Genomic DNA, 27,703 nt, shown 5'->3' with positions numbered 1-27,703 from the left:
TATAAATGTGCACTCATCCAGTGTGTAGGATATTAGACATTGCTATACGTGCGCATCTAGAATCGGGTGTGTGTGTGATGTACAATCGATGCGTGACATGTTTCGTGATTTGATGTATGGTTAAATCAATCTCAGACAGAACACGCTAAATCTCAACCCAGGTATATCAGGAGATTTAGCGGCAACGGAATTACTAAGGTGGGATATGTTGGAGGTTGGATATATATACACACACAGGTAAGATATATATTAATTAAATTGGATCTTACACCTTGCTCCCAACTACTACCGTGTGAGCGAGAATATTAAAACGTCCCTCTATAGTCTATATAGATTATAGATGATGCACATACGTTAACTTTCACCGCAGTCAGATTCCGTCCCGTGCTGTAATTCTGTTACCGTTGATACGCGTGTGTTCATCTCGACACGTATTTTGTCACTTTATATTCCACCTTGTGCACGTGAACGTTGCACGTGATGCGACAACTTGGTCTTCATGGCTTTGCTTCATCTCTTAATCCACGATTCACGTCTGCGGCATTGTGTGTCGACAACTCATTGTACGTGGTTGTAGACAGAGGATAATAGTTACGTATATAAATCTACGAATACACACATATACAATAGACTTACAAGCAAACCTCAATAATTAATAAGCAAATGGGCCATGTGAATAAATGGATAATTAATGTATTGATCGATACGCATATTACACTGGTCAACAACAACAACATTTTTTTCTGGACTGGACTTTTGCAGCTGTTTTAGACTAATTTCAGGGTGCTGATTCCAAATCTGATCTCAGATTTGCTCTATCACATCTCATTTTTATGCTATCGGCATACCCCATTTTCATTGATTTTACCGGAAATTAGCTGTCACTTATGATTGCAAGTTGTTGCGAGTCAGTGACTGCTTTAGTGTTAAAATATGGTGCTGTATTTTTAGGATAGTGTGTTTATAATATCATTTTATGTAGATATCTACATTTATTTAATAATTTTCTTCTGCAGTTTTCATTGAAAATGCAATATTTGATATCTCAAAAACCTGATGTGATAGACAAAAACTGATGCCAGATTTGGAATCAGCACCCCAACATTACATTAAAACAGTTGGATTACCTTATGCCAGAAAAAGTGTGTTGACCAGTGTTATCAACGCTTTCACTTGTAACTCGTATGCACGCTTTATATAGACGAGCCGAATATTTATTTACTCAATGCATTTGTCAATAGCAATGTCTTTAAAAAAAACATGTAATGTAATCAGCGATGTTTCGGGCCATGCCTCTTCTTCACAGCACATTGTTTTTGACTCGTGTGTTGACTTTGTTTTGTTAGTTTGTGCTCATGCAGCATCGCCAATAACTTTTTTTTAATATTGTATTTTTAAAAGATTGTATTTCTCACATCGCTCTTTGTCTGCCAGGCGGCTGCAGGACACAGTTCATCCCATGCCGCCTTGATCAGACGTTCTTTAACGTGCGTCTGCTTTGTTAAAGCCCGAGGCGGCCACCGTCTGATTCCGTTTGCACACACGGGGTGGTCAACGCTTTGCCTGCCCTATCAACCCAGCGGCCTGAGTTCCATTTTCGGCCACGTCTGACATGAATTGTGAGTTATAGCTATCTGAACATACCCCCCTGTCTTCAGCACAACCCACACTGACAAGCGTGGTGAAGTATGGCCAAACTACCCCCCTCGGCCAACACTCAATCCAGCCACGGATTGACAAATGCCGGCTAATTACAGATCATCAACGCACGTAGCTCAGATGATATATGTGTGGACGCGCGCTGCATACTTGTAGAATACAATGCTCTCGCGCGCTGTAGAGACATCGTGCCCCGCTCACACGATGTGTCGAAGCCAGTTAGTTTATCCTCTTGCATGTGGAGTCTTGCAAGTTGGCTCAGCAGCAGTGCTCCAGGCGAGACAGTCGAGTGTACGAAGTCTATGGGCGACGTGCGTTACTCAACTGGCTCTCCGCGATGAACGGGTGGGTCACATTGTTACACATGGAGTGCCCTTGCCAACTCTAAACGTCTCGGGCGTTTGTTCAACAAGCCCGACTCTATTTGATGAGAACCAGAAGGTGGAAACCTGTGGCCAGAGTTTGCTTCATTCAATAAATGTCATTGCCGAGATAATTATCGGTTTATGGACTTAAACAATGTTTTACTTTAATGAGTGGGAACACGGAAAACCAAAATCTATATATATATTTTATATATATATATGCTCTGACATTCCACCTCCGATTAGCACGGTTGGCTACGTACGGTGCGAATGAAGTTCAACAGGCGTGTAATTAACGGAACGCGTCCGAGAGTACGACCGTGGAGGAGATGGAGCGATGAAAATCAGTTCGTGTGCAGTTGCTGCCGGATCATTACATCGCAAGATCGCGAGACGTGGCGGCGCCTTGGGGAAAGCCTTCATCCAGCAGTGGACAGACCACGGATTACGATGATGATTGTTACACTTGAACGTGGGACATCGCCCGGGTGCGAACCTGAGCCTGGAACCTTTGCAGGGTGCCACGCAATTCTACGTCTCAATCCGTGCTCTCACTCGAAGCCGGGGGTAACAATATCGACACAACGGCGGCGTCTCCGTGCCGAACTTTCAGTAATTCTTGGCATATTTTGTGTTTGCGGTTGAGGGCAGTCTCGGTTGATTATAGTTTATACGTGATGTTGTATTTAGAGGCCACGTGTCTGTATAGTGGATAATGCATGCGAGCCTACGTGTATCTACACTCTCTCTCTATATATATGCAATACGTGGAAAGCGGGTGGTTCAACAGGTTGCGCGCTGGGGTACAAAACCCGGACATCCCAAGTGTTGTTGCTTAAGCGACAAAGAAGTTGTCCTGGGTTGTGTTGTTATTGTTGTTGTTATTATTGGTTCTTTCGGTAAAGTCACATAGAAGGGAAATAATAAAATAATATAAATATAACAAATAAAAATTCTCAAGACGTTTCGACTGCGACACAAACAATCATCATCAGGTGTCAAATCCACAGCAAGAAATTTTTATTTTTATTTATTTTCTTGCTGTGGATTTCACACCTGATGACGATTGCTTGTGTTGCAGTCGAAACGTCGTGAATTTTTTTTTATTGTTTTATATTTATATTACTTTATCATTTCCCTTCTACGTGACTTTACCGAAAGAACCAAGAATATGAATCACTGCAGTCACGAAAGCTTTAAATCAAAAATTGTTGTTGTTGTTAAATCTAACATCGACTCGGGCCTCAAATAAGCACTTGGTTGGGGTGCGCTCATGACATCGGCTGCGGGGAAACCAAGGCTGGCGTGCTGTGACCGCACGGTTGGCTGCTACGTACGGTGCGAAAAAAGTTCAACGTGCACACACTCCAACGCGTGGCCACATCGCACCGTCTCGTGCGCCGTGTCGGTCTTCCATGGGTGCTTGCTCACAACATGTGCCCCGCGAGTCTCTACGGCTATAGGGAATGAGGATGAGGAGGAGGGGAGATTGTTGTCTCATTATTGCTTGCAACCATTACGTGCAAATGCGTTTGTCTTACATGATATTTTACGGTGGTAGGGGTTCTGAATCAATTACAATATCAATTGCTGTACAAGTAACATTGCTATTCAAATGTATTGCTGCCGTACATACGTGCGCTGTGTTTTATTTATCGTTTGTCAAACTCAGAGTGAGATGTTATGATATTATGTGCAGCAATGCTTCGTGTGCGTACGGCAGGCTGGTGCCTATACGAACTCGTCAACCTGCGTTCGATTCCCAGGCACGGCTGACATCAGTGGCCGAACGATATCTGCACCAGTCCGGGGTTTCGCCGGTCACCAATCCGCCCTGACTAGCATGGTGAAGTATGGTCAACCCCCTGCACCCCCCCCCCCTTTCCTAACACAGTGTGGGCGATGCCTTCATCCAGCAGTGGATTGAGAAGAGCTGTACACTATTCATATTAAGATGCCTGTATTAACATTTATAATAGTATATCCACACAGCGTAATGCGCGTGCATTAACAGCGAGCGCTATTTCTGTCGCTGAAACGAACACACTCTCATCACGTAAATAACACACACGTATAGATATAGTAACAAAAGCAAAGCGGACTTACTGCTACAAAAACCCCGTGTTGAAATTCGTGGCTGGGATCATTGTCTGCCGTTGTATTCGTCCCCATGCACACCCAGTCCATTATCTTTCCCGTCAACATCCCAAGGTGTGTGCGATTCTTGCTGTGGATGTGCGTCCGTGCGCGCAGCGCTACGAACCCGGCGATTCGAGTTGGATTCCTGCTCACGGTTCAGCCAACACCATCGACGATTATCTGAACCGGTTCGACATCAAATGAGTGCCTGGTGCGGTGTGTAAACATCGCCAATAGGGAGACAAAAGCGGCCTGGCTTGGTTCTGGCCACCAAACCTCCTCGTGTGCCCTGCCGGCCTTTCATCGATGCTCATGAACAGCGCTTGCCCCAAAAGTCTGTTCAGCCTATACGGGGTAACTTTGTCCATTTTCAAAGCTTTGCGCGGCCGGGCTCTACATAAATCACGTGGGCACTCAACGCAGCGACCGGGGTCCTTGAAAGTAAAGCAATATTCCCCGTGTGTTTTGATTTATTAGCGCTCATAATTTGGTGTGAGTTTCAAGTTTACGCAAGATTGACTGTGGCCGTTCGTCTGGCTTAATGTGCGTGCCTGGGTCACTCCAAGACTCGATTCCTCGCCATAAGCACGTGTCAAGTCACAGCAAAGCGCATTCCGTAAATGAGCCTAACCGCACTATGTTTAACATAGTCTGCATATCATTATATAAAGCCTGTGTCATGCTATTTTAAAACCTGAAAAAATGTGGTTTAGATGTATTCATAAATATATATGGTTTAAAATAAAATGTAATTGTACCGTATTGAGTGTTTGTATTTATTTAGTTTATATTTATCCAATGTTTTTTTTATTATTTTGAAATTGGATACAACCATATAACCATTGCGTATATATTAAGAGGGCATTTTGAATATACATGCAAAGAAAAATTGTAACGCACGAGTCAATAACACTGCCATGAAAGGCTATACATATACGTTTGGGGCAGTAGTCTTTAACAGCAGAGAGATTAACAAAGGTTAATTTAGGAGCTTTCGTGACTGCAGGAATTATTCTTTGGTTCTTTTCGGTTAAGTCACGTCTAAAAATAAAATAATAAATTAAAACGTCGTAATATGTTATTTTATTTTAATTTATTATTTTATTTTTAGACGTGACTTAACCGAAAAGAACCAAAGAATAGATTAACAAAGGGTCACTTCCCGAAACGTCGCCTATTACCGTACACAGCATACGTTTTCCTTCGAGAGCGATGTTATGGATGCACGTGCTGCGTTTGTGTCCTTTGTGGTCTTGCAGTGCTCGCAGTTCAAACAAGCAATTGTATTTAACTCATCAATGAAATGATCTCAATAACGCAACGCTCTACTGGGTACTGCATATATATTTACATGTACCCATGTGAAAGTGCATTTGCACCTTTGATTCTAAAGCCGATTAATGTGTGAATGAAATTCATCCCGATGTTAAGCAATTTACAAGCGCTAATAAAATCGCTCACTACATTTAACTTGCAATAATTCGCGTGCAGGTTGTGTGTTTATGGAGTTTATTATAGACTAGCATTCAACGCGCACTGCTCTGCGCCGTGTAAAACATTTATTTAAATCTCCGACAATGGTACATTTACATATTTCATTCGCAACGCCACGGAAGTCAGTTTTGTACTGCGCGACTGCTGTGTAAGCCGCTCCAGAGAGGAAGAGACGCACACCAACACGTGTGCCCGGTGTCAATTAATGCGCATCAATCTGGTCACGCAAACACGCATGCCCCTACCGAATTATAAGACGCACTCACCCGCGGCCCACACACACAGTTTTGGCTTTAAATACAGGAGAGGGATAACGCGTCTTATAATGCGGGAGAATACGGCTAGGTTGTTTAAACGGCTGTTGCTTTGCTATGAACGCATTCATAAGAATTGCTTTAGAAGCAATACAATGTAGGCTTGGCACCGATTCGCCTGGATATGGTTAACGACGTGAATAAGCTGAATGCGCAACGCATTCTCATGTTGCTTGTGGGGTCCGTGATGAATTATCCAGGACAGGAGATTTTTTTTTTTACCTTCAAAATATATTATTCTCCATTGCCCAATATCGCCGACCTTTCCAAGTTCGCCAATAAATTGTTTTTCTTAATTCAAATGCAGTTTGAAGCTGTTACCTGATTCGGAAAAAAGAGACACTTTAATTTGCCTGAAGAGTTAACCTGAATTTAAATGTTAAATTAACGCTGTGGGCGGGAAGTCCATATACCGCATGTCCCACACATTTCAGACTGAACTGAGATGAAGGGGTTTAGGGACTTTCTGCCAATTCTCCGATGGAGGATGTATATATATCACGAGTTCACATTACAAGTGGAAAAAAACGTAATAATATATTCCCCGGCTTATCAAACGCACTTTCCTTTCCCCCTGTATTTAAAGTAGACGGCAGGGGTGCGTTTTATGATTCAGGTTATTTGACCATACTTCACCACGCTGGTCATTGGGAGGGGGGGGGGGTGGGTGAATTTGGTGATCGGGGGGCGGCGGTGTTTGGCAGGGACTGGTGCAGAGTTCCGATGTAACTTACCCCCTGATATTAGCCCTGGCTTGGGTATCGAACTCAGGTCGCTGCGTTAACAGCGGGCACGGTGCTTAACAAATCCACTCCGCCCACCCCTCCGGCACATTTGAGCGACACGCGCACGTACACACACGTGTGCGTGTGTCTGCGCGTGTGTGTCTATCATATAGTGGACACAGCCTGTGTGTCTTATCGTGGGTCGATGAGCAACCGCCGATGATATGTGCTTAACCACTTTCTCAAAAACACTCAGTCGCCGATGCCGAATCCTTGCGAGACGTCACCTCCCGTGGAACAATCGCGACACAAAAGCGTCGCAGCAATTCTGCGCGTGATATCTGCACACGAATGTTTGCCTTTGCCTGCAGTTAACAACGGAGGTAACAAGAATGCCACCGTTTTTTTAAATCCCGGCCACCCGCCTTCTCGTACCCTTGATTGGTTCCACGCACGATTTGGTTTCGAATCGATATTTCGTCTGCAGATTCACTGCTCGGGTATTCATTGCGTACGTTGTGTGATTATGCGTCGACGCCCGACACCAGTGATGTGCATTGGTCCTGGGTAACCTTTAAGCGATGCGAGTTCAACTACGGTGAAGCTTGGTCGAGCTGAATGGAGTTCAAAAGAACTCACAACACACCTTCGTGAAATATCGCTCGGTTTGATCTTTCACGGAGCTCACGGTCCACCCTAAACCACGTCCTCACAAACCATCTGATGCACAAATAGCAGATTAAAAACTCTACAGCGGCGTGCGACTGAGGCCATCCAGAACACACCGTACAGCCGTATGACAGACGCGATGCCCCGATCCACAAATACGAAGTTGATACAATCACAGCTGTACACACCGCGACTGCCGACGCGGATGTCTGCTACCTTTGACCACCTGAATGTGAAATCGTACTCGTTGCTCTGCGTCGACATCAGCGGCCGTACGAAAGAAGAATAATGAGAAGATTGGCCCTGATCATTGTTTTTTTACCCTTCTATCTGGCAACAAAACTGACACCTTTTTTTACAAGGAGTCATGTTTGCATAGACCACAATACCTGCAGTCATAATGCAAACAAAAAACATAACTCTGATAATGTATGCAAAAATGAGTTGTTCGCCTTTTGGCGTCATCTGGTCCAACACCATGTGAGACTAGGCTCTTAGGAAAGCTGTCTCGGGTGTGGACCAATCAACTTCAAGGACAGTGCATACATTATCAGAGTTATGTTTTTTGTTTGCATTATGACTGCAGGTATTGTGGTCTATGCAAACATGACTCCTAGTAAAAAAAGGTGTCAGTTTTGTTGCCAGATAGAAGGGTAAAAAACCAATTATCATATTTTTTACTGGCAAATGAGGTTCCAATGGTGTAAAAGATTGGCCCTACTCTGTATGCCGACTGATTGACTAACGCGTGGATTGCGGGAGTTTGAGAGCCGCCCCTTACTGAGCAGAAGGAATCAGAGATTCCTCTTTTTCGTTCCACGTCGCCGTTACCGTGATCTCAGGATTGTTAAACGCTCCGGGGAGGAAGTCTCACCAGTAACGTGCACCCGGTGCCCATAAGCTTCAGAATCAGAAAGAATCAGAATCAGAAAGAGTTTTATTCGCCATGAAAGTTCGCACAGACAAGGAATTTACTTTGGCCGGAAGGTGCATACATTCAACATATAGGAATTTTAAATCTTAAATAAGTGCTTTACAAGTCTAACTATACTAAAGGTATAAGTCTAACTAATACTAGGTTATAACCAAATCTAGTTTGCGCGCACACAACTATCGGATTATCAGACGCACCCAAAGCGTTTGTTTTAAATGTACAAAGGAGGGGCGGGTGCGGTATAAAGGGAAAAGTGCGTCTTATAATCCGGTTATTACTACGATATAATATCGCGAGGCAATCGGAGGTAGGCGAGGTTTAATATGCAATTAAGCTCGGCGTCCCGACTCCTGATGACAACCGTCGTAGTCGAACCCGCTCGGCATTGCTCTGTGCGCACTGTCGCCCTCCATTCTCTTCCTCCTATGCACCGCAGAAGGGCCATCGTCCGAAACGTCGCCTCGTAAATGTATATATATATATGTGTGTGTGTGTGCGGGTTCATTTTAAGGCCACGGCGTTATTGACGAATGTGTTTTTGGGTGGTTTCGTTAACCGTGCCTCGTGCACCGCCGCCAACGCAGCTTCGCAGATAAAAAAAACAAAATCATCATCATCCTCGTAAGCGTCCCGTCTACGATCGGTCGCCTGCTCGACCGAAGCTTATTTAAAAAAACCACGCCAGCGGCTGCTTTATTTCTACCCAACTCGAAACGTCGATAACGTTTGGCATTAATTGGTGGGTGGGTGACTTTTACTCGCACACGTCAACAGCTCATCGTCGGCTGATGTACAACCATCCCCGAAATGTCGACCCGGCGTGTTACAGATACGGTCGACACGTGAGCGCGCATCACGAACAAAAGCGTGCGTCATGGTAGCCAACGCTGTCACGATGTCCACACACCACCACCACCACCCCCATATCGCGTGTGCAGCGGGGAGCGGTGGTGCAGCGGTTAGCGCACTGCGCTACGAACCCCGGCGACCCGAATTTCTACTCCCGCTCACGACCATTTTTGTGTGCATGTTGGGCTTCTTTCGCGCCGTACGTAGCCAACCTTGCTAATAACAGTGGCAATATCTGAACCGGTCCCGGGCCTCCCTTGGGTCGACTCAGCCGCAAATGAGTATCTTGTGCGGTGTGTATACCATAATCACCAGTGGTGATGATGTTATACACACCGCACCAGATATACCCTCGTGTGCCGTGTCGGCCTGCATCGGTGCTACTCACTCACAGCACTTTGCCCCAACAGTCTGTTCAAGGCTATTCGGGGGATCTTTGTCTTTGTGACAAGAGCCCCAACAGTCTGTTCAAGGCTATTCGGGGGATCTTTGTCTTTGTGGCAAGTGTCCCAACAGTCTGTTCAAGGCTATTCGGGGGATCTTTGTCTTTGTGGCAAGTGTCCCAACAGTCTGTTCAAGGCTATTCGGGGGATCATTGTCTTTGTGGAAAGGGTCCCAACAGTCTGTTCAAGGCTATTCGGGGGATCTTTGTCTTTGTGGAAAGGCTAACCTACACGCGCCCATGACGTCAGTCCGTCTTTTAATTGTTTTTCAATTAAAACCCCAAAAAAAACCACGCGACATTGTTGCCATGCACACTCTGCGTGTGCTGTTAGTGCTGTGCTCATGCGAGCTTGGTAATGTCTGCATTGCTCGATGTATGTGTGCATATTCCTACTCATTGCGTTAACGCTGCAATGAGCGTGGGGGTTCTCTCTCTCTCCCTACGCACAACACAGCGGCTCTGCGTGGAACATCGCGTGTCCGATAGGAACAAACGTCATAGCGTTCAGTTGCAATCATCATTGTTATTTTAGACATATGCAATACGCGTGGGTTTAAACTGGCAGCAGTCGGTGATGATTGGCAAGCGATAGCGTAAGACGATGTCGTTGCATGAGCACGTGTATAAAGCCAGTGCCAGAAAGCCAAATAAATTAGCTTTATACGGCGTCTTTCAAAAACAATTCATTAAGCGCTGAACAATTACGCAGCAGTATTGCGACCACAGGAGAGAGAGGGAGGGAGAGAGTCCGGGCCGTTCGGATAAGACAGAGGGGAGACTTGTATGAGTAGTAACAAACATGGGTGATGTGAGCAGGGAGAAGCGAAAGCAACATGGGACTTGAAGACATGTATTGAAAATATCATCAGAGGCGTGGAAAAAAACAACTGATGAAAGCTCAACGAAGGAGCTCATCACGTGGAAATGTATAGCAGCCAAATACTCGAAACGCGTGACGTTGATTCTAAACGTGGAGGGAAAAACCGGAGGACCCGGAAAAAAAACCCCTCCGCGACCACGGGGAGAACACGCGAACTACAAATATACAGCAGCAGCAGGCGTCAGGGTCGGGATGGAACCCACGACCTCCTGTATACCAGGGTGAGGTAGTTAACATCTCATATCCACCGTGATGATGATGAGAGAGAGAGACACGCAAACTCCAAATATACAGCAGCAGCAGGCGTCAGGGTCGGGATCGAACCCACGACCTCCTGTATACCAGGCGAGGTAGTTAACATCTCATTGACACCGTGATGATGATGAGAGAGAGAGACACGCAAACTCCAAATATACAGCAGCAGCAGGCGTCAGGGTCGGGATGGAACCCACGACCTCCTGTATACCAAGCGAGGTAGTTAACATCTCCTAGACACCGTGATGATGATGAGAGAGAGAGACACGCAAACTCCAAATATACAGCAGCAGCAGCAGGCGTCAGGGTCGGGATGGAACCCACGACCTCCTGTATACCAAGCGAGGTAGTTAACATCTCCTAGACACCGTGATGATGATGAGAGAGAGAGACACGCAAACTCCAAATATACAGCAGCAGCAGCAGGCGTCAGGGTCGGGATGGAACCCACGACCTCCTGTATACCAGGCGAGGTAGTTAACATCTCCTAGACACCGTGGCGCTCATTATCTGTGCAAGAGTCATATTGAACAAATGCAAACGTTCTGATGTCGGAGAATTATGCAACGTATAATATATGTGTATGATTATCGATGTGATATAGTTGCAGTTAGGTCCAAATGGTGAGATGCTGAAATGGTACTGAGTAACAACAGGCGTGATACAAAAAAAAGTGCGTTCTTGGTCTTAATAACAAAGTTGCTCACTGCGTAAATCTCAGCGTAAATGTATCAATATATACTTATATATAATAGAAACAGAAGGGGTATCGATGGTGATCATAATAATAATAATCAACAGCGTCTTTGTCGATAGTGTGTGGGGAGGAGGTTGATTGACCATAATTCACACTGGTCAGTGCAACGTTGGGCCTCGAGGGTTTGGCTCACACGACACTCGCTACGAATGTTCGTGGTGGTGGTGACCGGGAATCCAACTCAGGTTTCCGGGCTCCTAGAGCAGTGCTGCTCCTACCACGCCATCGCTCCATCACATCGTAAAACTAGCAGCGTTGCACACCGCGGACATATCCAAATAACGAGTGTGTTGTAGGTGTGCTCTTCACGGAAGGCGCACGCATTGTTTAACTGCGCAATGAAGACCATCGCTGTATTTAGTGTGTTTACATGTGGAATATAGTCACATGGTATACTGTTTGTTGTGGCCGTCAGTGGCATGTCGTGACATATAGGCAAAGATTACCTGAGTAATTCAGACGAGCTTTTAAATCATACGTATATATATATATAAAAACATGCTAGTTTGTTCAAAGATAAACCGGCATATGCAATTTATAACAGTTACGTGTACGAGTAGCTATTCATATTCAAAACAGATAGTAACTCATTTACGGATACAAATGTAATAATACTCTTCGTTTTTTTTTCGGTAAAGTCACGTCGGTAAAAATAAAAATGAAATAATAATAATAAATTAAAATAAATCAATTAAATCACGACGTTTCGAAGGCAACACAAGCTTCCTTCATCAGGTGTAAAAAGGCACAGCAAAATAACTGCTGTGCCTTTGTACACCTGATGAAGGAAGCTTGTGTTGCCTCCGAAACGTCGTGATTTAATTGATGTATTTTCATTTATTATTTTTTTTAATTTTACGTGACTTTACCGAAAAAACCTAAGAGTATGAATCCTTGCAGTCACGAAAGCTCCATAATCTAGAAATGTAATAATATTTTCTGCCATTGAATAGCGATGGATTTTAAGCCACGCGCCTGCCAATCCCAACTTTGCCACCCAAAGTTGACATTTGGGCTGAAAGAAAGTGGAGAGAGACGGGGCAGGAGGGTCAAAACAGTCTCGAGCCATCGAATAGCATCTACCCATGTAAATGTGTTTGTGTGTTTGTGTGTGGGGAGTGGTAGTGTAGTGGTTAGCGCGCTGCACTACGGACCTGGCCACCCGAGTTCGATTCCCGCTCACGGCAAACACCAGTGACGATTATCTGAACCGGTCCTGGGCCTCTCCTAGGTCGACTCAGCCTCAAATGAGTACCTGGTGCGGTGTGTAAACATCGCCACTAGGGAGACAAAGGCGGTCGGGCGTGGTGCTGGCCACTCACCCCCTCGTGTACCGTTCCGGCCTTCATAGGTGCTCGCTAACAGCACTTGCCCCTACAGTCTGTTAAGGCTATACGGGGGATCTTTGTATCTTTGTGTGTGTATATAATGCGCTACAAACCCGTCGACCCGAGTTCTATGCCCGCTCACGGCCAACACCGGTGACGATTATCTGAACCGGTCTTGGGCTTCCCCGAAGGTCGACTCAGCCTCGAATCATCTCCACTAGGGAGACAAAGGCGGTCGGGCGTGGTGCTGGCCACCCACCCCGTCGTGTACCGTGCCGGCCTTCATAGGTGCTCGCTAACAGCACTTGCCCCAGCAGTCTGTTAAGGCTACACGGGGAGGGGCAATGCTTGTATGCTCCACACAAAGACAGAACACAATCTATGGTGCTTTTGTATTTACAACATGATAGACGACGTATTATTTAGAAATTTTCAGGGAGCTTTATGAAAAAAAAACCTAAAAAGAAACACATACAAGCCTGACACTGCTGATGAGAAGTTGCATGTCGAAACCGATTCAGAGTTTGCTTGTCTTGAAGCCACGCTGGTAAAATGATGCACTGCAGGAAGGCCGTGATGGGTTGTCAAAGCTTGCTTATGTTTGTATTTATTTTGTTTAAGACATATAGAGCATGCCACTAAAACATTCACTCTAAAGAAGGGACTTGTATTTAAATTTGTTGTAAAATCCAAAAATAAACTATCATAACGCAGTCCATTGTGGGAAATCAGCGGTGGCCGTCCTATGGATGGACTGGCCCCGTCGTTGGAATGTGGAATTCCCTTACACACCTAGACATATATATATATACACATGCTGCATCCCCAATGCGGGACCTTCCTGAGAAAAATAAATAGTTGAGACTCAATAAGACTGTACTGAGTAAATACCAATAACACAAATGTGCAGCTTTATCAATCCACTGCTGAGTGAAGGCCTTGTGCGTTATGTTCACATAGCCATGTAAACAAGTGGTTGTACTTCTGCTGTTCCTGTTCTTATCACTGCCTAGCAGTCGCCTCCTTGCCTACGACATTGTAGCTTGTAGTTGGTTCTGGCTCGCCGATGACTCCTTATCAAGGCGAAACCTACACAGCAGCAGCCTCTTGCTCACATCCACTGCTGAACATATCAACGCATTGCTTAGAAGTACTGAGGTCCACTCTCTACATATCGAGAGCCAGTACGCGTGTTGGCGAACACAGCGTGCAAGCTGACGCATGTGCACACGAATGTGACCACGTAAATATATCGACAACGACCGATACATGAACGCACAAAGACGAAACTGCATCTACCATGGGTGGAAAAAACCCAATTTTTCCAGCGGCAGGCATCGGGTTTTTTCTTTAATACAATTAAACCCGATTTGGGGGAATTAAAACTTGGTTTAATGAATACGAAACTCTGATCCAAGGCTTAGGCTGCTTCCTCGTCGGTGCTGCTATCGTACTCGGGGGGGCCGTCGGGCACGGGGTAGTCGTAGAATTGTAGATTTGAAGCTGTCGTGACTGCAAGGATTCATACTCTTAGGTTTTTTTCGGTAAAGTCACGTAGGAATAAATAAATAAATAAAAATATTTAAAATAATAGAAATAAAATAATAAATCACGACGTTTCGGAGGCAACACACGCTGCCTTCATCAGGTGTAAAAAAGTCGTATAATGCGGCGGGCAGGTTGGTCTTGATGAACACTCCACAATCGTGGGTGCCAGTGAGTTCCTTAGCTTGGAATGGATGAAGCCCATCGTTGAGAAGTGCGGTTCTGCAATTAGAACCAATTAAACCGGATTTCTCCCAATCTCAGATGATCGGGTTTAATATAAAAAGACAATTAAACCCGATTGTAAAAAAACCCGACTGTGCCACCCTTGCTTGGTCATGGCATCTCCACACCGCACGAGACATTTCCATTGATCCGACGTCAATGTCCACGTCCATAGCTGCTTCCTATACAAAGATCCCCCGGGTAGCCTTCACAGACTGTCGGGGCAAGTGTTGTTAGCGAGTGGCACCTATAGAGGCCGGCACGACACACGAGGGGGTGGGTGGCCAACACCACGCCCGGCCGCCTTTGTCTCTCCGTGTGCTGATGATGTTCACGCAAACTGCATGTGACTCGATTGACGTCGCGAAGGAGCGAGATTAAGATAGGATAGCTAAAGTGCCGGATAATTATGGTTCCTTCAGAGTGGCCAGGTAGCAACTTGGTTGGACAGCGCATTGGTGCACGACAGACAAATAATCCCTGGTGGGCAGTGTGGAACCTGTTGTTCCTACCTGGATTATCATCCTAGTAGCACAAGCAGCTACATATGTCGTGGCTACGGGCCCCGCACTTTCAAGGGCCCCGCGCTAAATACTTTCGAGCGATCAATTGATTCTGCACTTGCTCTATTACTATAGTACTATACCGCCTTCGACTTTTATGAACGGCTGGGTGTTTAGGGTTAGCGATTTGTCGTATTATCTGGCCGTATAGCAAATGAAAAAATACAATTACTTTACTATACAAGTTAAACATTTGTGTTTTAATATTTACGTGTTTTATTTATTTAGGGCCCCTTTATGACGTCATATGCTGCAGGCCCCGCATGAGCTAATCCAGCACTGGGGGGCGTTGTCCAGGGGCGTTCGTCCGAGTTGAACCGGGAAATAAACCCAGGTAGAGGGTTTACTACTACTACACTGTACTACTACTACAGTGTGTACTACTACTACACTGTACTACTACAGTGTGTACTACTACTACTACCCTGTACTACTACTACAGTGTGTACTACTACTACTACAGTGTGTACTACTACCCTGTACTACTACTACAGTGTGTACTACTACTACCCTGTACTACTACTACAGTGTGTACTACTACTACAGTGTGTACTACTACTACACTGTACTACTACAGTGTGTACTACTACTACTACACTGTACTACTACTACAGTGTGTACTACTACTACTAGTATCACGTGTACTACTACTACTACAGTGTGTACTACTACTACTACAGTGTGTACTACTACTACTACAGTGTGTATTACTACTACTACAGTGTGTACTACTACTACAGTGTGTACTACTACTACAGTGTGTACTACTACAGTGTGTACTACTACTACAGTGTGTACTACTACTACAGTGTGTACTACTACTACAGTGCGTACTACTACTACTACAGTGTGTACTACTACTACAGTGCGTACTACTACTACTACAGTGCGTACTACTACTACTACAGTGTGTACTACTACTACTACAGTGTGTACTACTACTACAGTGTGTACTACTACTACAGTGTGTACTACTACTACAGTGTGTACTACTACAGTGTGTACTACTACTACTACAGTGCGTACTACTACTACTACAGTGCGTACTACTACTACTACAGTGTGTACTACTACTACTACAGTGTGTACTACTACTACAGTGCGTACTACTACTACTACAGTGTGTACTACTACTACTACAGTGCGTACTACTACTACTACAGTGTGTACTACTACTACAGTGTGTACTACTACTACAGTGCGTACTACTACTACTACAGTGCGTACTACTACTACTACAGTGCGTACTACTACTACTACAGTGTGTACTACTACTACTACAGTGTGTACTACTACTACAGTGCGTACTACTACTACTACAGTGCGTACTACTACTACTACAGTGTGTACTACTACTACAGTGTGTACTACTACTACAGTGCGTACTACTACTACTACAGTGCGTACTACTACTACTACAGTGCGTACTACTACTACTACAGTGTGTACTACTACAGTGTGTACTACTACTACTACAGTGCGTACTACTACTACAGTGTGTACTACTACTACTACAGTGTGTACTACTACTACTGTGTGTACTACTACTACAGTGCGTACTACTACTACAGTGTGTACTACTACTACAGTGCGTACTACTACTACTACAGTGCGTACTACTACTACTACAGTGTGTACTACTACTACAGTGCGTACTGCTACTACTACAGTGTGTACTACTACTACTACAGTGTGTACTACTACTACTACAGTGCGTACTACTACTACTACAGTGTGTACTACTACTACAGTGCGTACTGCTACTACTACAGTGTGTACTACTACTACTACAGTGTGTACTACTACTACTACAGTGCGTACTACTACTACTACAGTGTGTACTACTACTACTACAGTGTGTACTACTACTACTACAGTGTGTACTACTACTACTACAGTGCGTACTACTACTACTACAGTGTGTACTACTACTACTACAGTGTGTACTACTACTACAGTGTGTACTACTACTACTACAGTGTGTACTACTACAGTGTGTACTACTACTACTACAGTGTGTACTACTACTACAGTGTGTACTACTACTGTACTACTACAGTGATGTGTGTACTACCTACGACACATGTATACAGTATTACTATTTACGCGATCTAACTATATTATGGATATTGTTTGCGAAAGCCTCTGTGTTGAACTTCTTTCGCACCGTACGTAGCCATTGCATTTGAACAGAATGTAAAAATAAAATCACCAATGATTCAATAAGAAAAGATAAAAACACTTATCCTGGGTACCCTTTCCATTCGGCGGCATCTCATCATCACCATTAATATTATCATTGTTAATTGTTGAATTACTAATATCATAAGTCAAGAATGTGCGTGTCCCGCGCGTGACGTCACTCCACATGCCACACCCCTCATTAATAATCATGAGCTAGTGACGTCACTCCAACATGGGGCAACCACCCTCCTCATTAATAATCATGAGAGGGTGACGTCACTCCAACATGGGGCAACCACCCTCCTCATTAATAATCATGAGAGGGTGACGTCACTCCAACATGGGGCAACCACCCTCCTCATTAATAATCATGAGAGGGTGACGTCACTCCAACATGGGGCAACCACCCTACTCATTAATAATCATGAGAGGGTGACGTCACTCCACATGCCACACCCCTAATTAATTATCATGAGCGGATGACGTCACTGTACATGGAGCTCCCTCCCTCATCAATAATCAGGAGCTAATGACGTCACTCATGTGGACCCCGCCTCCACCCCCTCATTAATAATCATGAGCGGGTCATTATTTTCGATTGAATATTTCAGATAAACTGCCTTGGACATGGCTATAGGCTTAGTTATCATCATTAGTATTACCACCATTCATTGTTGTCGCCAGTCACATTGTTACACATGTACCTGCACTGCTACACGCAGGTCTCCCTTGATAAAGGGGTCGTCCATAAATGACGTCACGCGATTTTGGACGATTTTTGACCCCTCCCGCCCCTCGTCACACGGCGTCACAAAAAGTCAAACCTCCCCTCAAATGACGTCACAAAGCTCTGCCCCCCCCCCAAACCATGACTCCATTTTGAAAATAAAACATGCTTCAAATCGCTTTAAACTATTTCATTGTAGTGCGTATTTAACGTGCCGCTGCACTCTGATGTTGTAGGAGTGTTGTTATAACAATTAGTGTTGTTATAAACAATTCTATATTTATTGATTTAAAGCTTTCGTGACTGCAGGGATTTATATTCTTGGTTCTTTCGGTAAAGTCACGTAGAAGGGAAATAATAAAATAATATTAATATAAAATAGTATGTAATTCTATATTTATTTAAAGTTGCGCATTTTGATGTGAAGTCACATTTCTCAACCCCCCTCCCCCCTCGTCACACATCGTCACAAATGTCTGACCCCCCCCCTCCCCCCTAGGTGCGTGACGTCATTTATGGACGGCCCCTACACATGTGCCTGCACTGCCTGGCCCAGGTCTCCCTTGACAAAGTGACGAGTATCACGACTGCTCAAGCTCCCGAGTTTGTTGCTAGACAGCTCTCACCCCCCCGCCACGCCCGACATATATTAGCAGTACTCCTCGGTGTTTTCGGTAAAGCCACGTATGTGAAAAATTACAATTAATAAAAGTAAAATAAAATAAAAATCACGACGTTTCGGAGGCAACACAAGCCTCCGTCTTCAGGTGGAACCGTCACAGCACGATTGCTGTATCGAGTGAGAGAAATTCGAAACGTCGTGATTTTTATTTTATTTTTATTTTACTTTTATTAATTTTAATTTTTCACCTACGTGACTTTACCGAAAAACCTAGGAGTATGAATCCTTGCAGTCACGAAAGCTTCAAATCTAGAACATATTAGCGGGTTTCACTGCGCGTTGTTCAACGCGACTGACGTCCGATGTGCAGCGAAACGTCGGACAACCACGCGATAACAAACCGAAACACAAGGATAAGACAAAGATCCCCCGTATAGCCTTAACAGACCTTTGGTGCAAGTGCTGTTAGCGAGCAGCACCTATGAAGGCCGGCATGGTACACGAGAGCGTGCGTGGCCAGCACCACGCCCGACCGCCTTTGTCTCCCCAGTGGCGATGTTGTTGCACACAGCACCAGGTACTCATTTGAGACCGAGTCAACCTAGGGGAGGCCCAGGACCGGTTCAGATAATCGCCACCGGTGTTGGCCGTGAAGCTTGAATCGAACCCGAGTGGTCAGCTCCCCCACACACACAACGGGGAGAGAGAGCTGCAACTTTAACACCAACGAGTTTTCGAATTCAAATTTCTTTTCCCCGTTACCTCCATCGATTGCATCCCCACCCAGCCCCCCACCACCCCAGCCCCCTAGCCCCCCAGCCCCCCACCGTGCCCTTACCTGCACTCTCGCCTCCGTGAGATCCGTGCGCAATGCGAGCTGCTCTCGTGCGTACACGTCCGGGTAGTGGGTCTTCTGGAAGACCTTCTCCAGCTCCTCGAGCTGGTAGCTCGTGAAGGTGGTGCGGTTTCGTCTCTTCTTGGCCGCCTTGACGCCAGGCGCGCCCCCCCCTCCGTCTCGCTCGGACACCGATTCGCCGCTCGACTTGTCCGGGGAATCCTTGAGCGACGACTGCTTGAGAGCCAGGTACGAGGAGGCGTCCATCGTTGTCGACTGGTTCATGGCCGAGAGATCTGGTGGTGGTGGTGGTGGTGGTTGAGGTGGTGGTGGAGGTGGTTGAGGTGGTGGCGGTGGTGGTGGAGGTGGTTGAGGTGGTGGTGGTGGAGGTGGAGGTGGTGGAGGTGGTTGAGGTGGTGGTTGAGGTGGTGGTGGAGGTGGTTGAGGTGGTGGTGGTGGAGGTGGTGGAGGTGGTGGTGGTGGAGGTGGTGGACGTGGTGGAGGTGGTTGAGGTGGTGGTGGAGGTGGTCGAGGTGGTGGTGGTGGAGGTGGTGGAGGTGGTGGAGGTGGTGGAGGTGGTTAAGGTGGTGGTGGAGGTGGTGGAGGTGGTTGAGGTGGTGGTGGAGGAGGTGGTTGAGGTGGTGGTGGAGGTGGTGGAGGTGGTTGAGGTGGAGGTGGTGGTTGAGGTGGTGGTGGTGGAGGTGGTTGAGGTGGTGGTGGTGGTGGTGGCGAGGAGGAAGAGGCGACACGAGAGGAGGGGGAGTGGGGTGGGGGGGAGAGACGTTGTAAGCTGGACATTTACTTACGTCTGAGAGGCAACGATTGCACAGTCCACTGGTGATAAAACAGGAATAGGCTCTTTATATAATTCACGGGTAACGGCAGTCAACAAGGCAGACTTGTTCACCGGTGGCGAGTTCTTGGCGCTCATCAGCAAGCCATTAATTCGTTGGTTACGCAAATTTGCCAGCGTGCGGACCTACAGGTGTTATGAATTCGAATGCGGCATTGCAAACAACAGAACGCATGGATGGATACGTACACACGGTCAAACCGGGCAAATATCCACAACAGCCAACTCCTACAAGATTGGCCGTTTCCTCTTGTCCGTGCTGTGTTCAACTACCCCGTTATTGATTGCAGGATGCAAGCCTCATTGTTTTCCTCCTTATTTCTTGGTATTGCCCTGTCCTGGAACGACCGCCCATCTCGTCTCTGGTCCAAGTCACCCACGAATTTGCTGAATTCAAAACGCGTTCGTCGTTTCGTTTCACTCAAATCTGCGTCGCAATCGTTCGTTGCTTCTCGGTTGGCCGCTCCGAGTGAGTTACGGGCCGCTGATCTTCTAACTCGTTGAGCGTGGCGGGAATATCGATCTAATTTTGGCAACAATCAATCAATCAAGCCTTTATTTCTATAGCGCTATTTCGTTGCAAAGGATGCCATTCAAAGTGTTGTACAGATATAATAACAAAAAAGATTAAATCACAAGAAGAATAAAAGCAATTTCCATGCAAAACAAAATTGCATTATAATAAATTGCTGTCGAAGGACGTATTAAAAAAAGAACACTATACAATAATCTTAAGTAAAAGCAAGTTTTTAAAAGGTGAGCTTTTTAGATGGAACTTAAAATCGCTTAATAATTGCTGAAGCCATCAAGATCCCCTTGGCAGGCTGTTCCACAGGCGATGACCACGCACACTCAAAGCCGGACAACTGGTGGCTGCTGCTACGTGCGACTGATTGGGCTTGTCGCGGTGGATGCTGAAAAGGCTCTTCGAGTGGTGTTTTCGTGGTTGTACCGCGTCGTGTTCGTCGTGATGGCCGTCGTTTCGCGACACGTGGAAACGAATACCGCACGAAGCCGCTTCGAACAACGCGCGGTGCGACGTGGAAACACGACGGAAGAGATTTTTTATTTAAAGCTTTCGTGACTGCAGGGATTCATATTCTTGGTTATTTCGGTAAAGTCATCACGTAGAAGAGAAATAATAAAATAATATAAATATAAAACAATAAAAATTCTAACGACGTTTCGACTGCAACACAAGCAATCATCATCACCAGGTGTGAAATCCACAGCAAGAAAATTTGAAAAAAAGGACGGAAGAGCTTCGCTCGTGGCGCAAGTTCGGTGTCAATGCTGCGATTGACAAGGGCTCAGGGCGAGAGACATTTCATCGTCACGAGTCTCATCATCGCCACTTCATCATCATCATCATCAGCAGCAGCAGCAGTTGCTGACCCCGCTTGTGACAGTGACCTTTGGAGAGTGCTCGACGTGAGAAGACGCGTGGGACAGGACCACGTGGCCCTGTTACTGCTGCTGCTACTGCTGCTGCTGATACTGCTACTGCTGCTGCTATAACAAGTGGCGCTAACGTGACGAGACCGCGGCTGGCTCTGACAGTCGAGACGTGTTCAGTGTCAACTCAGTGGCAGGCGGGGGCAGAGGAGGTCGCGAAGGGGGTCGCATTGGAGAAAAGTGTCTCAGCCAAGGGGTTAACAAATGTTGCCATCGCTCGCGTGGCTAGAAGGGTGGTGGGGTAGGGGGGGGGGTAAAACGCGCAGACCTCTCTCCCTCTTTCTCTCGCCACCTCGTTAAGTAGCTCAAGCGCAGGATGCGTGTTTTTTTTGGAGGCGTTCGGTTTAAGCGGAGGGAAAATAAAAAACACATTAATATTGCACAAGCTTGGCGGAATTTTGAAATTAAATGCCGTCCGTGCAATGTAAGCAAACAGCGAGTTGCTCGCTATTAATGAACGAACGCACACACACACACACACGCGCGTATCGTGTTCAACATGTATAAGACGTGAATGATTATTGTTGCAATTCTTATTGTGGATTATTTTACACGGGAAATCCTCAATGAGTCTCAATACTCGGTGAGCAAGAGGGTCCTTCCGCATTGCGTTGTTGAGCTAAGATGATTCATTCATCAGCGCGCGGCACTCTTTACGCAGATTCGCTATTAAAGCGATGTTAGTCTCCCCCCCACCCACCCCGTTTGACCATTCCAGTGTTCCCAATCACGACTGATACCGCATTAACCTCTCGCTAAAAAACAACAACAACGGTGGGCGTTTGCTGTTCTCGATTGAAAATGTTCAATTCGAACACCGCTCGCATGTGGCCGGAGTAGCTGACTGTGAAGGTTTGAACGTCACGCTCCCCTCCTGTGTCCCGATAAGAAATCGTATTCTTCACAGGCGCGTCGATGTTACGTTGGGAATATTGCCTCTTCGTTGTTTTATTTTTTTTAAACGCGAAACTTCGGCAACAGCACGGACAACAACAACAAAAAAACTCACGCCTCGACTGCTTCGGGACAGATTTTCAACGCAGTCGTGGGTGCATCTCAGTGCTCAGCGGCACATAAAAATTCCCGCTCTGCCCGCCTGCCATCGCAACCCAAGTTTCATAAATAACCTTCGCCCGTTGACTGCGTAATGCGTCAAAATAACGTTGCAGCAAGGTCCTGTATGGTGTATAATTCGCGTATTACATATACACCCACAGTTTATCATTTGTATTGTCTGAGCGCGGAACGCAAATACGAAGTTACCCTCCTCCCCGTGTTGCCTGAACGGTGGTGTGACGGCATGTGCGTCTATGAAGTCCGGCACGGCACACGAGGGGGTGGGTGGCCAGCACTATTCCCGACCACCTTTGTCTCCCCAGTGGCGATGTTTACACACAGCACCAGGTACTCATTTGAGGCTGAGTCGCTGAACACATACGCGCTTAATATCATGAACGTGTTTATATATATATACGTATCACCTAACACGCGACATGCACCTTTGCGAGATTCCAGTTGTGTCATCAACTCTATGGCGTTACAATATCAGTCGGTCGGCCGAGCTTGGTGATGGCTCTCACGCTTACGCCAAAATGCTGGAAAGAAAGTCTGTAATGAAAGCAAGAGCCTCTCGTGATTTCTCTGTTTTTGTTTGACACTCTTGAGAAATGTCGAGCCATTCATTCGCCGCAAAAAAATAACGTAAACCACGCCACCGCCGGTTCTGTACACCCGTGCATCTTAGACTGAAGATGACACGCCAAGTGAGATGGGGCATGTGTAAGAGGCAGTGATTCATACAGAATGCACGCGCGTTGTGAGTGGTGTGTGTGTGCTCCGTGCGTGAGTGGTGTGTGTGTGTGAGTGATGTGTGAGTGGTGTGTGTGTGAGTGGTGTGTGTGCTATGTGTGAGTGGTGTGTGCGTGTGCTCCGTGTGTGTGAGTGGTGTGTGTGTTACGTGTGTGTGGTGTGTATGTTAGTGTGAGTGGTGTGTGTGTGTGTGGTGTGTGTGTGTGAGTGCTGTGTGTGTGTGAGTGTGCTCCGTGTGAGTGGGGTGTGTGTGGTGTGTGTGAGTGAGTGGTGTGTGTATGTGGTGTATGTGTGGTGTGTATGTGTGGTGTGTGTGTGTGAGTGGTGTGTGTGTGAGTGGTGTGTGTGTGTGTGGTGTGTGTGTGTGAGTGGTGTGTGTGGTGTGTGTGTGAGTGGTGTGTCTGTGTGAGTGGTGTGTGTGTGAGTGGTGTGTGTGTGAGTGGTGTGTGTGTGAGTGGTGTGTGTGTGAGTGGTGTGTGTGTGAGTGGTGTGTGTGTGGGGGGTGTGTGTGTGAGTGGTGTGTATGTGTGAGTGGTGTGTGTGTGTGAGTGGTGTGTGTGGTGTGTGTGTGTGAGTGGTGTGTGTGTGTAAGTGGTGTGTGTGTGAGTGCTGTGTGTGTGTGAGTGGTGTGTGTGTGAGTGCTGTGTGTGTGAGTGGTGTGTGTGTGAGTGGTGTGTGTGTGAGTGGTGTGTGTGTGTGAGTGGTGTGTATGGTGTTTGTGTGTGAGTGGTGTGTGTGTGTGCTTCGTGTGACTGCTGTGTGTGTTCTACGTGTGTGTGTGTGCTACGTGTGAGCGGTGTCTGTGTGTGTGTGCTACGTGTGAGCAAGGTGTGTGTGTGTGGTGTGAGTGGTGTGTGTGTGTGTGTGTGCTACATGTGACTGGTGTGTGTGAGTAGTGTGTGTGAGTGGTGTGTGTGAGTGGTGTGTGTGTGAGTGGTGTGTGAGTGGTGTGTGTGAGTGATGTGTGTGTCAGTGATGTGTGTGTGCTACGTGTGTGTGTATGCTGCGTGTGTGTGAGTGGTGTATGTGTGAGTGGTGTGTGTGTGTGTGCGAGTGGTGTGTGTGCTACGTGTGTGCGAGTGGTGTGTGTGTGTGTAAGTGGTGTGTGTGGTGTGTGTGAGTGGTGTGTGTGTCGTGTGTGTGTGAGTGGTGTGTGTGTGAGTGGTGTGTGGTGTGTGTGTGTGTGCTACGTGTGTGTGTGGTGTGTGTGTGCTATGTGTGAGTGGTGTGTGTGCTGTGTGTGTGTGTGCTATGTGTGAGTGGTGTGTGTGCTGTGTGTGTGTGTGCTACGTGTGTGTGTGTGCTACGTGTGTGAGTGGTGTGTGTGCTACGTGTGGGTGTGTGAGTGGGGTGTGTGTGTGTGTGCTACGTGTGTGTGTGCTACGTATGTGTGTGTGAGTGGTGTGTGTGAGTGGTGTGTGTGTGCGCTCCGTGTGTGAGTGCTACGTGTGTGTGCTACGTGTGTGTTTGTGCTACACGATGCTGCTCTCTTGTTGCGTAACGCAACGGTGGTTACCGGTCGAGTCGCACGGCTCCGTCGCCTACTTTGTGCACTAAGTTTCGTGCCACCGCTCTAACGCGTGCGCCGCGACTCTCGCTGCAGCTATGAGTCGCCTTCAAAGCAATAACATAACGCGCAGAGAACAACATGTGGTAAGCGTTACGGGCGTGGAGAAAAAAAAAAGAGGTTCTTCAAACGCACACACACATACGCACACACGCGCGCATACACGCACACACAAACACACACACGCATAATAACACACGCACGCACACACGCACGCACACACGCACATACACGCACGCGCACACACGCGCACACACGCGCACACACACGCACACACACACGCGCACACACACACACGCGCACACACACACGCGCGCACACACACACACGCGCACACACGCACACACACAGGCACACACGCGCACACACGCACACACTCACGCACACACACGCACATACGCCCACACACACACGCACATACGCCCACACACACACGCAAGCATACACACGCACACAAACACACACACACACACAAACACACACACGCACACAAACACACACACGCACATACACGCACACACACACAGGCACACACGCACACACGCGCACATACACACACGCACACACGTACACACACGCACACACGCACACACACGCACACACACACCCGCACACACACACACACACGTACACACACACACACTTACACACACACGCACACACACACACAAACCCGCACACACACACGTACACGCATGCACACACACACGCACACACACGCACACACACAGGCACATACACACGCACACACACACGCGCACACACAGACACACACACGTACACACACACACGCACACACACGCGCGCACACAAATACACACACACACTCACACACGCACACACACGCACACACACACGCGCACACAAATACACACACACACGCACACAAACGTACACACACACACTTACACACACACAACACACACACACTTACACACGCACACACACGCACCACACACACACGCACCACACACACCACACACACGCACCACACACACACGGACCACACACACACGCACCAGACACACACACACACACGCGTACACACGCACTTACACACACACACACACTTACACACACACACATGCACACACACACTTACACACACACACACTTACACACACACTTACACACACACATAAACTTACTTGCAGTGGCGCACGAGTCGGGTAACGGTCGAGAGGAGGACGATGTCAGCTGCACGGAGTTGAGAACGCACAGATCTTCTCGACACTGCATCTAAAAGCCGACGGCGGGCACCACGGCCACGAACTCAAACTTCTCCCTGAATGTCTGCCTCTGCGGCGAGCAAGAACTCCCCCCCCCCACACACAACCCTTCCCCACTTCGTATTGCACGGAGCGCTACAGAACAAATCTGCGCTGACTTCACTTCGCGGTCGAGCGTTTGAGCCGTACTTCTCAAGTCGTGAAAAACGCTGTCTCTGTCTCTCTTCCTCCTCGTCTGTCTCTCTCGCTCTCTCTGTGCCTGGCTGTGCGAGCCAAGACTCTGCTGCTGCTGCTGTAGAGCAAGGCTGCGTTGCAGCAGGCCGTACCCAACAGGCACAGGAGGGACAGGGGTGGGTGGGTTGGTGGGTTTGCTGTCTTCGTATTAATAACGCACGCGTGCGCACGCCGCGGTACCGCTGCGACTGAGGCAATGCAGTCGCGGTGCTGCTGAGCTATTGAAGGGGGCGACCTCCGGGCCAGCCTATCTGATGCGAGGGATCGGAGATGTCATCTCCTGCTCTGCGTCAGGCCACGAATCGCTGCCGGCCCTTCCACGCACCGCCGCATATATCCGAGCAAGCGCGGCCCCGGGAGAAATCAGCCCTCCTCAATTAAATTTCACCCAGAGTTTGCAGAAAAAAAAAACTTTGGCACATTTTTGGTTTCTCCTCCTCCTCCTACTCTTCCTCCTCCTCCTCGTCTTATTCTCGCCCCCACCTCCTTTGCCCGCCCTCGTCCTCCCCTCCCTTCGTCCCTCCTCCCTCCACCTCCCTCCCTCCACCACCTCCTCCTCCCTCTCTCTAGCACCATGCTCCTCCGCCCTCTCTCTCGCTCTCAGTGCCTCTTACTTTGTGCTGTGTTGTTGCTCTCTCTCTGTGTGTGCGCACGTCGAAAGCAAATCGCGGAGCCTCCGTTTCTTGGCACAAGCAGTGTCGGGGGGGGGGGGGTGCACAGCAATCGCAGTGGCTCCCCGCACCCCGCAGAAACGCAGAAGCGTCGGCCACGGGGGGCTGCCAAGGCGCCGCCAAGCGGGCAAGAGGGGGGAGGTGGGGGGGGGCCCTTTCTCGCTGTGACGGCAGCCTTCCACGTGCCGCATCAAACATGCGTTATCCAATTAAACGGTTCTCCCCGTGATTCCTTAAGCCCGCCGCCGCCTCTCAGAACAACGCGTACCCGCGCACGGCGCGCTGCGAGCGCCTCTGCTCTGGCTAACTGCGGGGCGGCTACGGTGCGACTGGGTTCTGTGATGTGTAAAGAGCTCCGCTGGTGCTTTGGA

General features: G+C 47.4%; 1 protein-coding gene across 2 annotated transcripts in view; it reads right to left on the bottom strand.

Moving 5' to 3' along the window:
• Positions 1-27,090, bottom strand: part of ALX4 (ALX homeobox 4) — a 50,646-nt gene extending 23,556 nt beyond the window's left edge. For both annotated transcript variants that reach the window (XM_078863450.1, XM_078863451.1), the window contains exons 1-2: positions 26,347-27,090; positions 19,518-19,810 (exon numbers count right to left, since the gene is read on the bottom strand). In XM_078863450.1, coding sequence (XP_078719576.1) covers positions 19,518-19,810; positions 26,347-26,437 — 384 coding nt within the window. In that variant the 5' untranslated portion in view covers positions 26,438-27,090. The remainder of the gene's footprint in view (positions 1-19,517; positions 19,811-26,346) is intronic.
• Positions 27,091-27,703: the final 613 nt, after the last annotated feature.

This window comes from Lampetra fluviatilis, chromosome 16 (genome assembly GCF_964198595.1).
Source record: "Lampetra fluviatilis chromosome 16, kcLamFluv1.1, whole genome shotgun sequence".
NCBI classification, from domain to species: domain Eukaryota; kingdom Metazoa; phylum Chordata; class Hyperoartia; order Petromyzontiformes; family Petromyzontidae; genus Lampetra; species Lampetra fluviatilis.
The sequence above is the reverse complement of the archived record's forward strand: the minus strand, read 5'-3'. Positions and strand labels throughout refer to the sequence as shown.